This window comes from Barbus barbus, assembly GCF_936440315.1.
Source record: "Barbus barbus genome assembly, chromosome: 19".
Classification (NCBI taxonomy): Eukaryota; Metazoa; Chordata; class Actinopteri; order Cypriniformes; family Cyprinidae; genus Barbus; species Barbus barbus.
In genome coordinates, this window is record NC_136747.1 from 27,967,614 (window position 1) to 27,981,884 (window position 14,271).

The following is a 14,271-nucleotide window of genomic DNA, read 5'->3' on the forward strand; positions in this document are numbered from 1 at the left end:
ACCGCTCTTGTTTAACCTGCATATGCTCCCACTAAATCAGATAATGAGGAAGAACCAAATTGCCTATCACAGCTATGCTGATGATACCCAGATTTACCAAGCCTCATCTCCAAATGACTACAGCCCCATTGACTCCCTCTGCCAATGCATTGATGAAATTAACAGTTGGATGTGCCAGAACTTCCTTCAGTTAAACAAGGAGAAAACTGAAGTCATTGCATTTGGAAACAAAGATGAAGTTCTCAAGGTGAATGCATACCTTGACTCTAGGGATCCAACAACTAAAAATCAAGTCAGAAATCTTGGGGTGATTCTGGAGACAGACCTTAGTTTCAGTAGTCATGTCAAAGCAGTAACTAAATCAGCATACTATCATCTCAAAAACATTGCAACAATTAGATGTTTTGTTTCCAGTCAAGACTTGGAGAAACTTGTTCATGCCTTTATCACCAGCAGGGTGGATTACTGTAATGGTCTCCTCACCGGCCTTCCCAAGAAGACCATTAGACAACTGCAGCTCATCCAGAACGCTGCTGCCAGGATTCTGACTAGAACCAGAAAATCTGAGCATATCACACCAGTCCTCAGGTCCTTACACTGGCTTCCAGTTACATTTAGGATTGATTTTAAAGTACTTTACTTGTTTATAAGTCACTCAATGGCCCAGGACCTAAATATATTGCTGATATGCTCACTGAATATAAACCGAACAGACCACTCAGATCATTAGGATCGAGTCAGTTAGAAATACCAAGGGTTCACACAAAACAAGGGGAGTCTGCGTTTAGCTATTATGCAACCCGCAGTTGGAACCAGCTTCCAGAAGAGATCAGATGTGCTACAACATTAGCCACATTTAAATCAAGACTCAAAACTCATCTGTTTAACTGTGCATTTGTTGAATGAGCATTGTGCTACATCCGAACTGATTGCACTGTACTTTAATTTTATATAATTTTCCTTGTTTTTATTGCTGTGATAATCATTTTCTATTCTTAACTATTTTAAATTAATTTTATAACATTTTAAAAGTTTAAACTGAAAGCTGAAGTAAGTGCTGTGAATGTAAAGAGAATATGGGCAAAGAAAGACAAGTGTGTTTGTTGTTTAATCAGTTTAAAGTAGGACCTCTGAGTTCTATTTGTTTGGTTTCTGGTTAGAGACTGTCTGTAAGCAGAGGGAGTGCGGAAGGGGGAGAGCGATGGACTCACTCAGATATGAGTGAGGGACACCAGCAGAAGAAAACTGGTGTTATAATTTAGGTACGAGTGCACATCTATAGACTGAGAGATAGGCACAGTCCGGGAGGGACAAAATGCATTCTCTAAGGCACTAAGAGCCCTATTATTTATGACTATTTTACTTTCTTTCATGTAAAGCACTTTGAATTACCATTGTGTATGAAATATGCTATATAAATAAACTTGCCTTGCCTTGAATGATGTATTACAAGTAATGTTTTGTGCTAATGTTTTAAAAATATCACATTTAGCAGACGGTTTTATCCAAAGCGACTTACAAATGAGGACAACAGAAGCAATCAAAACCAACAAAAGACCAACGATATGCAAGTACTATAACAAGTCTCAGTTTAACGCAGTACATGTAGCAAGGCTTTGTTTCTTTTAAATTATAAAATAAATAAAAAGAAAACGGATAGAATACAAAAAGAATAGTGCAAGCTAGTGTTAGAGGCCTTTTTTGCTTTTGTTAATTGTATAATAATAAAAAAAAAAATTGATAGAATACAAAAAGAATAGAAAAGCTAGTGTTAGGATTTTTTTTTTTTTTAAGAATAGAATAAGAATAGAGGGTGCTAGAGTTAGAGGGTCAAATAAAGATGGAAGAGATGTGTTTTTAGCCGTTTCTTGAAGATGGTTAAGGACTCAGCTGCTCTGATTGAGTTGGGCAGGTTATTCCACCAGATGGGAACAGTTAATGAAAAAGTCTGTGAAAGTGATTTTGTGTATCTTTGGGATGAACAATAATGCATTGTTCACTTGCAGAACGCAAGCTTCTAGAGGCACATAAGTCTGAATTAATGAATTTAGGTAAAGGGGTGCAGAGCCAGTGCTGGTTTTGTAGGCAAACATCACTGCTTTGAATTTTATGCGAGCAGCTATTGGTAGCCAGTGCAAATTGATGAACAGAGGTGTGACGTGCGTTCTTTTCGGCTCATTAAAGATTAATCTTGCTGCCGCATTCTGGATTAAGTGTAGAGGTTTAATAGAACTGGCTGGAAGACCTGCCAAGAGAGCATTGCAATAGTCAAGTCTGGACAGAACAAGAGCCTGAACAAGGAGTTGGGAAGCCTGTTCCGAAAGAAAGGCCTGATCTTCTGATTATTAAAGGCCAGTTAACTTTTACAAACATTCTAGTTAACAAACCAGTAAATAAACATTCTATTAATGTTAATAACTTTGAGAGAACCTGCCAGAATGTTCTGAGACCGTTCCCTGTTAGATGGGACACAGTGGCACAGTATTAATTTACTGATATAATAAGGTCACAAGTGTATAGATTATTTGGTTTTGAATGTGGCTCAGCCAATCATAATCAAGGGCTGGAATTGGCTGTTTTATAATTTTTCATTGGTGAAAGCATTATTATGGACTCGTATTGAGCTGGAAGCAATGGTTTGAAGTTAAAAGTGTCTTGTTGGATTTGTTTTAGCTTTTTAGTTCTCAAGTCATTAATTGATGGATTGGAGTGGTGTGGATTACTTCTGGATTATTGTGATGTTTTTATCAGCTATTTGGACTCTCATTCTGACGGCACCCATTCATTGCAGAGCATCCACTGGTGAAGAAGTGATGTGATGCTACATTTCTACAAATCTGATGAAGAGACAAACTCATCTGCATCTCGGATGACCTGCGGGTGTTGCTAGTGATCATACTTTGGATTGGAAATTTGTGCAAACCCCTAATACAAAGTAGTATATTCAAAAATGGTTCATGTGACCGCTGTCATCCAGGAACAAACTGCAGAAGTTGTTCATCTCTTGAGTGTGTGTTGAGTCGGTGATGGAGGGCAGTTCAGGTGGGCAGCTCTCTTTTGTTCTTTTCTGTGTTTGATTGACAGCTCTGTACCTGCAGTGCACCACCAAAGGGACGAACAAACAATCATAATCCACAACATTTTATTTTGAGCTCATCATATTAATGGAGTGTTTCACTAGTTAGCAGTAAACCAGTTATCTCATCTGAATATGTTTGTAGATTTGTGTTGGATGTTATCTTTGAAATGGAAATATTGATATTTTATTTGTAAACATCATACTTTTTTCGCTTATTTCAGTTAATGTCATAAAAGTATTGAGTTAAGCCAGTAGTAGTACTGACAGTGTCGTGTAAACAAGGCTGAAGTCGTGAAAAGCAGAGGAACAGGCAAACTGATTCAATTGAATCATTGTGCTGGAAACTTTTCAACGATTCACTAATGACCAGATCAAAAGAGCCATTCATTTTTGAAATTCGACATCGCTTGTAATAATTTTATTAAGCATGCAGTGGTGGATGAAACAGAGCTATTTGAAACGTCGCAAAATGTGCTTTCGATGTGCTCCAATCAGATTGCATATCACGTGTCACAAATTATTTGATTTAGATTGAGACTTTGGAGCGGGTTCGCAAATCATTTCAGATTAGATTAGATTCAATTTTATTGTCATTGCACATGTAAGGTACAAGGCAACGAAATGCAGTTAGCATCTAAGGATATACAGTCCTATGAACTATGAAAAACCTACATACAGTGTAAGTCCTACATACAGTGCTATGAACTATGAAAAACTATGAACATAATTGGATATGAATAAGCGCTACATTAAGATATATAAACACTAGTGCAATGGACATTGAAAGTGCATAGAAAATAAAAATTTCCAGTACATAGGACTCAGTGTGTAGATGGATTTAGTGATGGGGAGGGGTGAAGAGTTTGTAGTGGTGTGTGAGGGGGGTATCATTGGGCAGAGTTTAGTAGGGAAACAGCTGTAGGGAAAAAGCTGTTCCTGAGTCTGCTGGTCTTTGTTCGGAGGCTCCTGAAGCGCCTCCCAGAGGGCAGTAAGTTAAACAGTCTATGGTCAGGGTGAGAGGAGTCCTTAAGAATGCCACGAGCTCGACATAAACAGCATTTTCTCTGGACGTCTCAATGGCAGGAAGTGGTGTCCCTGGAATGCGTTGGGCGGTTTTCACCACCCTCTGCAGTGCCTTGTGGTCAGCAACTGAGCAGTTCCCATACAGTTGGTCAGGATGCTTTCGATCATACACCGGTAGAAGTTCAGCTGGATGGCTGGAGACAAGTGGTTCTTCTTCAGTGTCCTAAGGAAGAAGAGGTGTTGGTGAGCCTTCTTGATTCGTGGATGTGTTGGTGGTCCAGGTCAGGTCCTCCGAGATGTGGGTTCCCAGGAACTTGAAGCTGGAGACACGTTCATCACCCATCCCGTTAATGTGGATGGGGTCATGCGTGCCACCTTTCTTCTTCCTGAAGTCCACAATAAGCTCTTTTGTCTTGCTGATGTTGAGGAGCAGGCTATTTTCAGCGCACCATGCAGCCAGGTGCTGTACCTCCTCCCTGTAGGCAGTATCATCGTTGTCTCTGGTGAGGCCAATCACTGTCGTGTCATCAGCATTTTGTGACTTGAATGATTCGAATCATCAATCAATCGCGATTTGAACTCTAAAATCTAAAATGACGGTTCACAAATCTTTATTCAGATCAGGGATCAGATCGCAAATTATTTGATTCAGATTGGAAATTCGAAGCGGGTTCGCGAATCATTGGATTCAGATCGAAGCACGAATCATTGGATTCAGATCGAAGCACGAATCATTGGATTCAGATCGAAGCACGAATCATTGGATTCAGATCGAAGCACGAATCATTGGATTCAGATCGAAGCACGAATCATTGGATTCAGATCGAAGCACGAATCATTGGATTCAGATCGAAGCACGAATCATTGGATTCAGATCGAAGCACGAATCATTTGATTCAGATCGAAGCACGAATCATTGGATTCAGATCGAAGCACGAATCATTGGATTCAGATCGAAGCACGAATCATTGGATTCAGATCGAAGCACGAATCATTGGATTCAGATCGAAGCACGAATCATTGGATTCAGATCGAAGCACGAATCATTGGATTCAGATCGAAGCACGAATCATTGGATTCAGATCGAAGCACGAATCATTGGATTCAGATCGAAGCACGAATCATTGGATTCAGATCCGACCTTTGGTGCGCATGTACTTATCTAGATCAACTCTGAATAAAGAAAGGAGAGGTTTAAAGACATTTTTGTTTCTGTATGTAAAATTTAGCTAAGTTCCATTTTCATGAGATTGGATGAACATGAAATAAATCTGATCAAAATGTCTCTGTGTGGATATGAATGAATCTTCCTTTAGAAGAGACAAAAACAGCAACTCACTTCAATATCTGAATCTGATCTAAATTAATAAATTAAATCTTGTATCACTACACATCATATGATATTTCAAAAAAATAACATGGAGCATTTAAAATGTGAAATAAAAGGACCTTTATTTAAACTAATTTCCAATAAAAAAATATTCAGAGAGAAAAACACAAATTGTGCAAATGAGAGAAAAGGCTTTGTAATCAGAAACATCTGTTACAGGATCTCATGATATCTCTGCCTTTAATTAGCAGGAGAACAGTATGATTCATTAAAACAAAATCAGTGAAAACAGTACAAAATCGTGACGTATAAAAGTAAGGACTGGTTTGCATATCATTGCTGAACACTGACGGAAACTATCAGTGTTTTCTTGCTCAACTTTAAAAGTGTCAGGAGTGAACGATCAGTCTGATTCCCATCAGCAGCGTCTGTCACACGGATGGTCTTCACTCCACGTCCTTCTGGAGACTGACACACACACACACACACACACACACACACACACACACGCACACACACACACACACACGGACACACACACGCACACACACACACGGACACACACACGCACACACACACACACACGGACACACACACAGCGTTTAACTTCAGGAATTAACAACATGGTGAAATGTAAGAGACTTTGTATGAAAACAAACCAGAGTTAAACAAACTTAAGGAACTACAGGTGGTTTGTGGCTTGATTAAAATCTAATGATTAATTACATTAGAAAAAAGGATAAATATTTATTAAGAATGGTTTGCAAGGTGATAAAAAAAAAATACATTACAAAAAAAAGCTAAAAAAAAAAAACGTTCAGAAATATCTATTATGAGTAGTTTTGAGTGGAAGAAAAGTTAATAATTAATTACATCATAAATTTAAAAAGTAGAAATATTTATTATGTGGGTGGTTTAAATGAATAAAATTAATAATTAAATTAAATTAGTTAAATTAGAAATATCTACAAAAAATAAAAAAATATATATAAGAAAATAAAGGTGGTTTTTGTGAGTTGATTAATCAAATAATTAGTTACATCAGAAAAAAATATTTTTTAATTACTACAGAAAAATATAGATTATCTAAAATGTATAAATAATAGTGCTGTCAAACGATTAAATCGCATCCAAAATAAAGGTTTTTGTTTATATAAATGTAACATTTTTCTGAAATATATACATGCATGTGTGTATATTAATATATACATAATAAATATACACAGTACACACTCATATATTATGTAAACAAAAACTTATTTTGGATGCGATTAATCGCTTGACAGCACTAATAAATATTATGAGAATGAGTTGTGAGTTAATGAAAAGCTAATTAATTACATAAAAATGTAAAATATCTAAATAAATGTATAAAGAAGTACTAAATAACTGTGTTGTTAAATTATTGAAATTAACAACTTTAATATTACCTTTAAAATATTTTAGAAAATATGTTGTGTATGTAAAATGTTTGTGAACCCCTGTTAAAAATAAGAAATAAATTAAATAAAATATTTATGTAAAAAAAAAATATTTTTGAAACATCCATCAAGAACAAACGGCATGATGAAGATTAAGAGATTTTATACAAAAATCACGCATAAGAAGAGATAAACCACAGTTTCTGGGCTTCATGAGCAACTGTTTGTGAGTTAATGAAAAAATAATAAATGTGTAAAAACTATATTAAAATAGAGTAAATATTTATTTGAATATATTTACACATTATTATTTTTTTCTGATTTAATTATGTTTATCTGCATGTCATGTGAACATTAACCAACATCAGAGAACTGTGAACGTGAAAGTTGGGCTGTTGAGTGTGCAGCGATACCTCTCCAGATATTCCCGGACGTTGTCGTGTCCGTAGAATTTGGCGAGTCTGGTGAGAGCGCCGGTCGCGCAGCGTCCATCCCGCTTACGACACAGACTGCAGTTACACACTCCTCGACAGATGGGACACTCCCACGTCTGCAGGAACACACACACACACACACTAAATCAGTGATTCAATGCTTCCCAAAGCCAGAAATCCCAAACTTCTCATGCAAAGTTCACCAATAATATTAACTAGCATTTTACATTTCAGAAAGAAAATGTGTATAAAACATGAAAGTGGCTCGAAATTGAATCCTCAAATTTAAGAGTTTGTTCAAACCAGTGGTATTTTAGTATTTTATATAACTATTATAGCATTTATACTTTGAATCAGCTTCATTAGATTTAATTGAATTGTATTTTTAGTTATTTCTATTAGTTTTTTTTAGTGCTGTCAAAATTAGCGCATTAACGCTGGCAATTCATTTTTTCAGTTTAACGTGTTAAAATGATTTAACGCCGTTAGCGCAGGGGCGGAGCCTAGGGTTGGCCACCCCACTCATAACTGCTGTTTCGGTCTCTTTTTTTCTTGACAAGAAGTGCATTTATTCAGTTGCAGAACGTCTTTACAATCACATCAATCTGGAGACGTTTCAGACGCGCGCTCCAGCTTCAATTCAGCGGCAGGCGCGACTCAAACAAGTGCGGAAACAATACTGTGCTTGCTGTAGCCTGTATCAATTCATATCAAATCGCTAATTAAACTATGTGCATGCAATGTCGCGGTCAGTTAAGTCATCAAGTTACCAAAAAGCTGCCTTAAAACTGTGCGTGCATGTAATATATTATATGTGACCCATAAAACCTGTCTTAAGTCGCTGGGGTATATTTGCAGCAATAGCCAAAAATACACTGTATGGGTCAAATATTGTCCGATCCTAACAAACCATACATCAATGGAAAGCTTATTCAGATTTCAGATGATGCATAAATCTCAATTTCAAAAAATTGACCCTTATGACTGGTTTTGTGCTCCAGGGTGACATATACGAGTTAAGAACATGTCTCTAAAATAGTTTTCAAAACTGTCCCGGAGCAGCCCAGCACCGTCTCCCTCATCTAACACACTCGATTCAACTCGTCCGCTCATCAGAAGAGACTGAAATGGGTCAGAAAATGTGATGAGAAAATATGCGTCAGATCCACGTCACGTTCAGCAGCGGCAGCTCTTAAGAAATAGCAGCCAAAAACAACCTAATTATCTTCATGTAATGATTTTTTGCATCAAAGAAAAACGTATAATTTTGAGCCATACAATGTATTGTTGGCTATTGCTACTTATGACTGCTTTTGTGCTCCAGGGTCACATTTCTCAGTTTTATTGAAACAGAAGTGATTGTTAATAGATGTAGCTAGCGGTGACTTACGGGATCCAGCAGCGCGGTGCGGACGTCTTCTCCGTAGCGGTTGCGTAAGCAGGGGCCGCAGAACTGACCTTTAACCCCGCCGCAGTACAGGCCCCTGCACTCAGTCTTGGTGTCGAGGGTCTTCTGACGGCACTGGTGACACGTGCTGCCCTGAGATCAGTAATAAACGCATTAATACACATCTCAATCACACACGTCACACCACAGCTCTCAGCACTCACGTTCTCTTTATCCAGGATTTTGTCTTTGGCGCGATCGGCCACGTTCTCCAGCTCTTCTTCAGTGATGTCCTCCGGCATTCGTATGGATTCACGCGAGCGACGCTTCCTCTGCTTCGGCCGAGCGTCTCCCAGACCCTCCTGAACCTACAGAAAACCACAGAAACTCAAGACTGTGGAGGAGAGGAATCTTTGCATTTCTTTTTTTCAATTCATGATAATGCACCAAAAATATACATTTTAGTACTTCAACTTATTTGTAGTTTTCATTTAAGTTCATGCTTTTCATCTAATACTTATATTTATTAGTTTAAATAGTTTACTTATTGTTTATTCTTTTTTTTATGTCTGTTTATTAGTTGAATTAATTAATAAATAAAAAAAGAGATAAATACATCAATTATATTCTAATAGACCAATATTCTGATGTGTTTGGTGCTGTTTTGGTCTGCACTGTCTCTACAGTAAGTTGACTTCAGATGAAATGGGTTCAGTTTTGTTCGCGTCTCTTGCCTCCATCAGACGTCTGATGTCGATCTGTCCGCTCTCTCTCTTCTGAGGAGCCGGTTTCTCCTCCACCTCTATCCCAAAATGCTCCGGGGGTCTGGCCTTACGGCCCGGGTTTCGTCTCTCGACCTGAACCTCTGAAAAACGCCGTTTCGGGGTGGACAGCTTCTTTTTCTTCTATTTAGGATACAGAAAGACCATCGATATAAAGCAGATGTAATTGAACTGGTTAGAAATGAAGAGAAAGCAGAGCATTTTCTGGTAAGTTCTGTGCCGGGGATTGTGGGATCTCACCGTAGGTGTCGTCTTAGAAGGAAGTTCAGGCAAAGAACTCAAGTCTGCAAAAAGCTTTGCAAGCTGCAAGAAAAGAGTTTGTTAACGTAAACGTCCAAGATATTATGAAAACTGAATTTGCATCAATATTATATTAAAATGAATAAATGTTGCAAATACATGACAATACTGCTATAAATTAATATTGTACTTAATATCATATTAAGTATAACAAATACAAATGAAGACTGTTTTTAATTTAGATTATATTTAAAAAAAAATTTGTCTTTAAAACAACATTTTAAAAAAGTAAAAAATTATTGTTATTATATATTATTATTAAAAATGAAAAATGCTGTTATGAACTATATTTGATAAAAATGTTATTACAAATATAAAGTTAACAGAAAATTATTATTAGTTACAAATATGAAATAATTATATTTTTAACTGTTTTTTATTAGAAACACTTTTTAAAACTAAATTAAAGAAATAAATACATTAGTTACAAATACATATGCAAATGCTGTTTTGCATTGTATTGCATTTAAAAATGATATTCTTTAACAAATTAATTAAATAGTTATTTTTTTTATATATTAATAATAAAATTTAAACTTAATGTAATTAGACATGAAAAATATAATCAGACAAAATGCTGTTTTGAATTAGATTAAAAAGGATATTTAAAAATACATTTGAAAATGAAATTGAAGTAAAAATTATTAATTGAATTATGAAAATTCTGTTTTGAATTAAATATTTTTTAAATTATAAATATTTGAAAACAAAATGAATTAAGAAAATGTTAAAATATTAATATTATGATTATTAGTTACAAATATATATATGAGAAATGCTTTATTATTATTATTATTATTATATGCTGTTTTGAATAATAATATATATATATAAATATTTTAATACAAAATAAAATACCATAGCTTTATTTTCTTGGATGTTCTTGGCCCTTTTGCTCAGTATCTGCATCTCTTCGTCGGTCAGTAGACTCTCCACATTGGTCACGTTATCAGAGGGTTTTGATTGGCTCTCTGCACGCATGCGCTCATATAAAGTCGACTCTTTTGATTCTGGTTCGCGCCGCTTCCTGTTTTCTCCTGCAGGCTTCCTGCTGATGGGTGGGGCTGGGGGTGGGGCCTCTTTGTTGCCTTTTTTGGCCGTGTTCCGTTTAGGGGCGGGGCCTCTTTTGGTGGGAAACTTGAATGCGACACACAGTCCAGAGCTGCGCCTCTTTTTAGACGCCGGCTCCTCTCCGTCAGAATAAAAGCCATTGTCATCACTGTCGTTATCAGAGCCCTCACTCTGCAGGTCACATTTTCATTTGATGTATGTATATATATATATACAGTATATATATATTAGTGCTGTCAAATGATTAATCGCGATTAATCATTTGACAGCACTAATATAAATATATAATTAAAGAAATAGTTCAAATTTTAAAATTAGCTGAAAATGTCCTCCCCTCAGGCCATCCAAGATGCAGATGAGTTTGTTTCTGCATCAGGTTTGGAGAAATGTAGCATTGCATCACTTCCTCAGCAATGGATGCTCTGCAGTGAATGGGTGCCGTCGGAACATGAATCCAAACAACTGATAAAAACATCACAATAATCCACACCACTCCAGTCCATCAGTTAATGTCTTGAGAAGACAAAAGCTGCATGTTTGTAAGAAACAAATCCATCAAGACATTTTTAACTTCAAACCATTGCTTCCTGCTAAAATCCAAGTCCAAAATTTCAATTCCTCCAGTGAAAAAGTGCATCTCCTGTTGTGTCATATTTGTTTAGAGCCGTTTTGGACTGTTTTTGCTTGTAAACGGTGCTTGATCTGTGCATATTTCTCTCCTGATTCAACCATTTCACAGGAGGAAGCGTTATTATGGATTATGGACTTGTATTTTAGTTAAAAACGTCTTAATGATGGGTTTGTTTGTTACAAATGTGGAGCTTTTTACTTCACGAGATGTTAACTGATGGACTGGAGTGGTGTGGATTATTGTGATGTTTTATCAGCTGTTTGGACTCTCATTCTGACGGCACCCATTCACTGCAGAGCATCCAGCAAGTGATGCAATGCTACATTTCTCCAAATCTGATGAAGAAACAAACTCATCTACATCTAGGATGTCTTGAAAGTGAGTACATTTTCATCAAATTTGGATAAACTATTCCTCTAACCCAAACTGAGCAGATATTCCCAGACATCATAACTGTACATGTTTTTTTGTCATATTTACCACCGGTTTTCTCCAGTCACACTCGTCCACAGAGAATCCCTCGAACTCGCCCTCGCTCTCGGTGTCCATGAAGGCCTGCGCCAGCTCTTCTGTGATGTGTTTGGACCTGAAGCAAACATCCTGACACAACACATTATTATTCCTGGATTGTGCGAAAACCATCTCAATAATTAATAGCGCTGTTTTGCAGCTACTGCCAAATCATCAGAGATAAACCGCTCATGCCATGCTCTTGGATTTTCTCCAGTGTATTTATATTTCTAATACGGACTAGAAATGCAAAGGAATGACAGCTCTATCTCAACCTGAGGAGACGCGGCATCTTAACTTGTGATTTAAAAGCATTGCTTGTAAGAAGTAAAGCAACTCTTTTGAACACATGGCAGTCTCTGGTTTCCTCACAACAGATGGAGGAGATCTGGAGACTGACAGAGACTGACAGAGAAATCCAGGCTGTCAACCAGAGCTCTCCAGGGACAGCAAGAAAAAAAATCACCCTAGATCACTCATCCAATTAAACCTTGGAGCACTACAACACAGAAAATCAGGGTCAAACGACGCCTCGATAGGTCAGGGTTATTAGAGTTAACTAAAACCACTTGAAACTTGAAAGAAAAACATGTAAACTGAAATAAAATAAATATATTTTTTATAATTGATAACACTTCTTTTAGCTAATATTTATTTCAAGTAACATGGTTTTAGTTTAGAAAGTAAATTATAAAAATATATATCAATATTTTTTATATAATTAATATTGCGTGTGTAAATATGTGCATGCTTATGTTTTTTTTTACAACTTTAAGTTGAAGTACTAAAATAGCTAAAACTATATAGACATTTAAAAAAATTATAATAATAAATAAAATCAACTGTAAAAATGTTTTTTTAGTTAACATTTAATTTCAATAACAATTCTTTGGTTTTACATTTAGTTGAAAAAAATTAATGCATTAAAATACAACAAAATTCCTAAAACTTAGTAACTAAAATTAAAACTTAAAAACGCCCTAAAAATGAAAGCAAAAAACAGAATATATATACACACACATATATACATAATCAAATCTGAAATAGTAACAAAAACTATTACAGTTTAAAACTAAAATGTTTTTGACATACAACAGCACATTTGTGTTCATATCTTTAGGAAAAGAATATGCACGCATAAAATTAAATATTATTTCCATTAAATATGCTTTCCTGTAGCTCAAAAATGGCGCTAGCAACGCCAAAGTCATGGGTTCGATTCCCAGGGAAAGCAAGAGCTGATAAAATGTAAAAACTGTAACTTGAATGCAATGTAAGCGTCTGCTAAATGCATAAATGTAAATGTATTCTCCTGCAAATTGGTTCCAAATATTAATAATTAATCATCAATAATAATGTGCATTAATTTCTGACACTGTAGATGATACTAACAGGCTTCCAGGATCTCTTTGACTGGATGCAGTCTCTGCTGTTTTCTGACAGATCTGTTACTTCCAGCCGCTTTGCCTGAAAGCAAGAGGTTTATTAGAGAACATTAAACAATTAAAATTATATATATCATAATAAACCATTGATAATAATAATGAAAACAAGAACAGTCAATGCATTATTATTATTACTGTTAACATTATTAATAATAATAATAATAATATACATTGCATAAAAACATGATTAATGACACTTTTTTGTATTTATATTGCAATGCCCTGTTATAACAACAACAGATGTGATTATTAACTCGATGCAGACATCAAAAGATATCCATAACTTCAAAACAAAGATCTGAATATCCAGAAGAAGAAAAACACGCAAGTAAAAGTGGTTTTTAACATGCATCATCATTAACACTACATTTTCTGATGATCAGCTTCTGTGTCTCATTAAATGCATGTATGCACGGTTTTAAACGACGATCTATCTTCTGCATGCAGTTCAACTCTCATAAAAGACAAAAATGTTTGCCTTTAAGATCTAAAGGACATTTTTAAATAGAAAACACTGCTTATCGCTCTTACCTTCAAGGATGCGCTGCGTGTTTTGATCATTTTAAGAACTAAAGTGATGATTCGTGTTTATCAGCGTGTGATTAAAACTCTAATGAATGAAAGATTTAAAAAACAACACGAGCGGACAGGAGGCTGTGAGAAAACGGAGGGGTGATTGTGTGTCGAGTCCGTCACTAAAGAGGTCATCAGCTCACTTTGAAGTCGTTATTATTGACATAATACATATTATATATTATAACTATAAACAGGTACTGGAATACACCATAAAATGTCTCCGTTCTTAACTTTAATGTGAGAGTGAACGCTATCGGTTCCCCCCGCGATCGCGCCTGGTCT

At 36.0% G+C, this 14,271-nt stretch overlaps 1 protein-coding gene across 2 annotated transcripts; it reads right to left on the minus strand.

Moving 5' to 3' along the window:
- Nucleotides 1-5,531: 5,531 nt before the first annotated feature.
- cdca7b (cell division cycle associated 7b) lies at nucleotides 5,532-14,271 on the minus strand. Of its 2 annotated transcripts, none has more exons than XM_079441093.1 (10): nucleotides 13,945-14,271; nucleotides 13,361-13,435; nucleotides 11,939-12,058; nucleotides 10,615-10,998; nucleotides 9,697-9,759; nucleotides 9,409-9,579; nucleotides 8,899-9,042; nucleotides 8,678-8,827; nucleotides 7,267-7,403; nucleotides 5,532-5,900 (listed from the first exon to the last, which is right to left on the minus strand). In XM_079441093.1, the coding sequence occupies exons 1-10, from the start codon at nucleotides 13,972-13,974 to the stop codon at nucleotides 5,879-5,881; spliced, it is 1,296 nt and encodes a 431-aa protein (XP_079297219.1). In that variant the 5' UTR covers nucleotides 13,975-14,271; the 3' UTR covers nucleotides 5,532-5,878. The 2 variants fall into 2 exon arrangements, with proteins under 2 accessions (XP_079297219.1, XP_079297220.1); XM_079441094.1 differs by having other exon boundaries at nucleotides 10,615-10,944; nucleotides 13,945-14,032.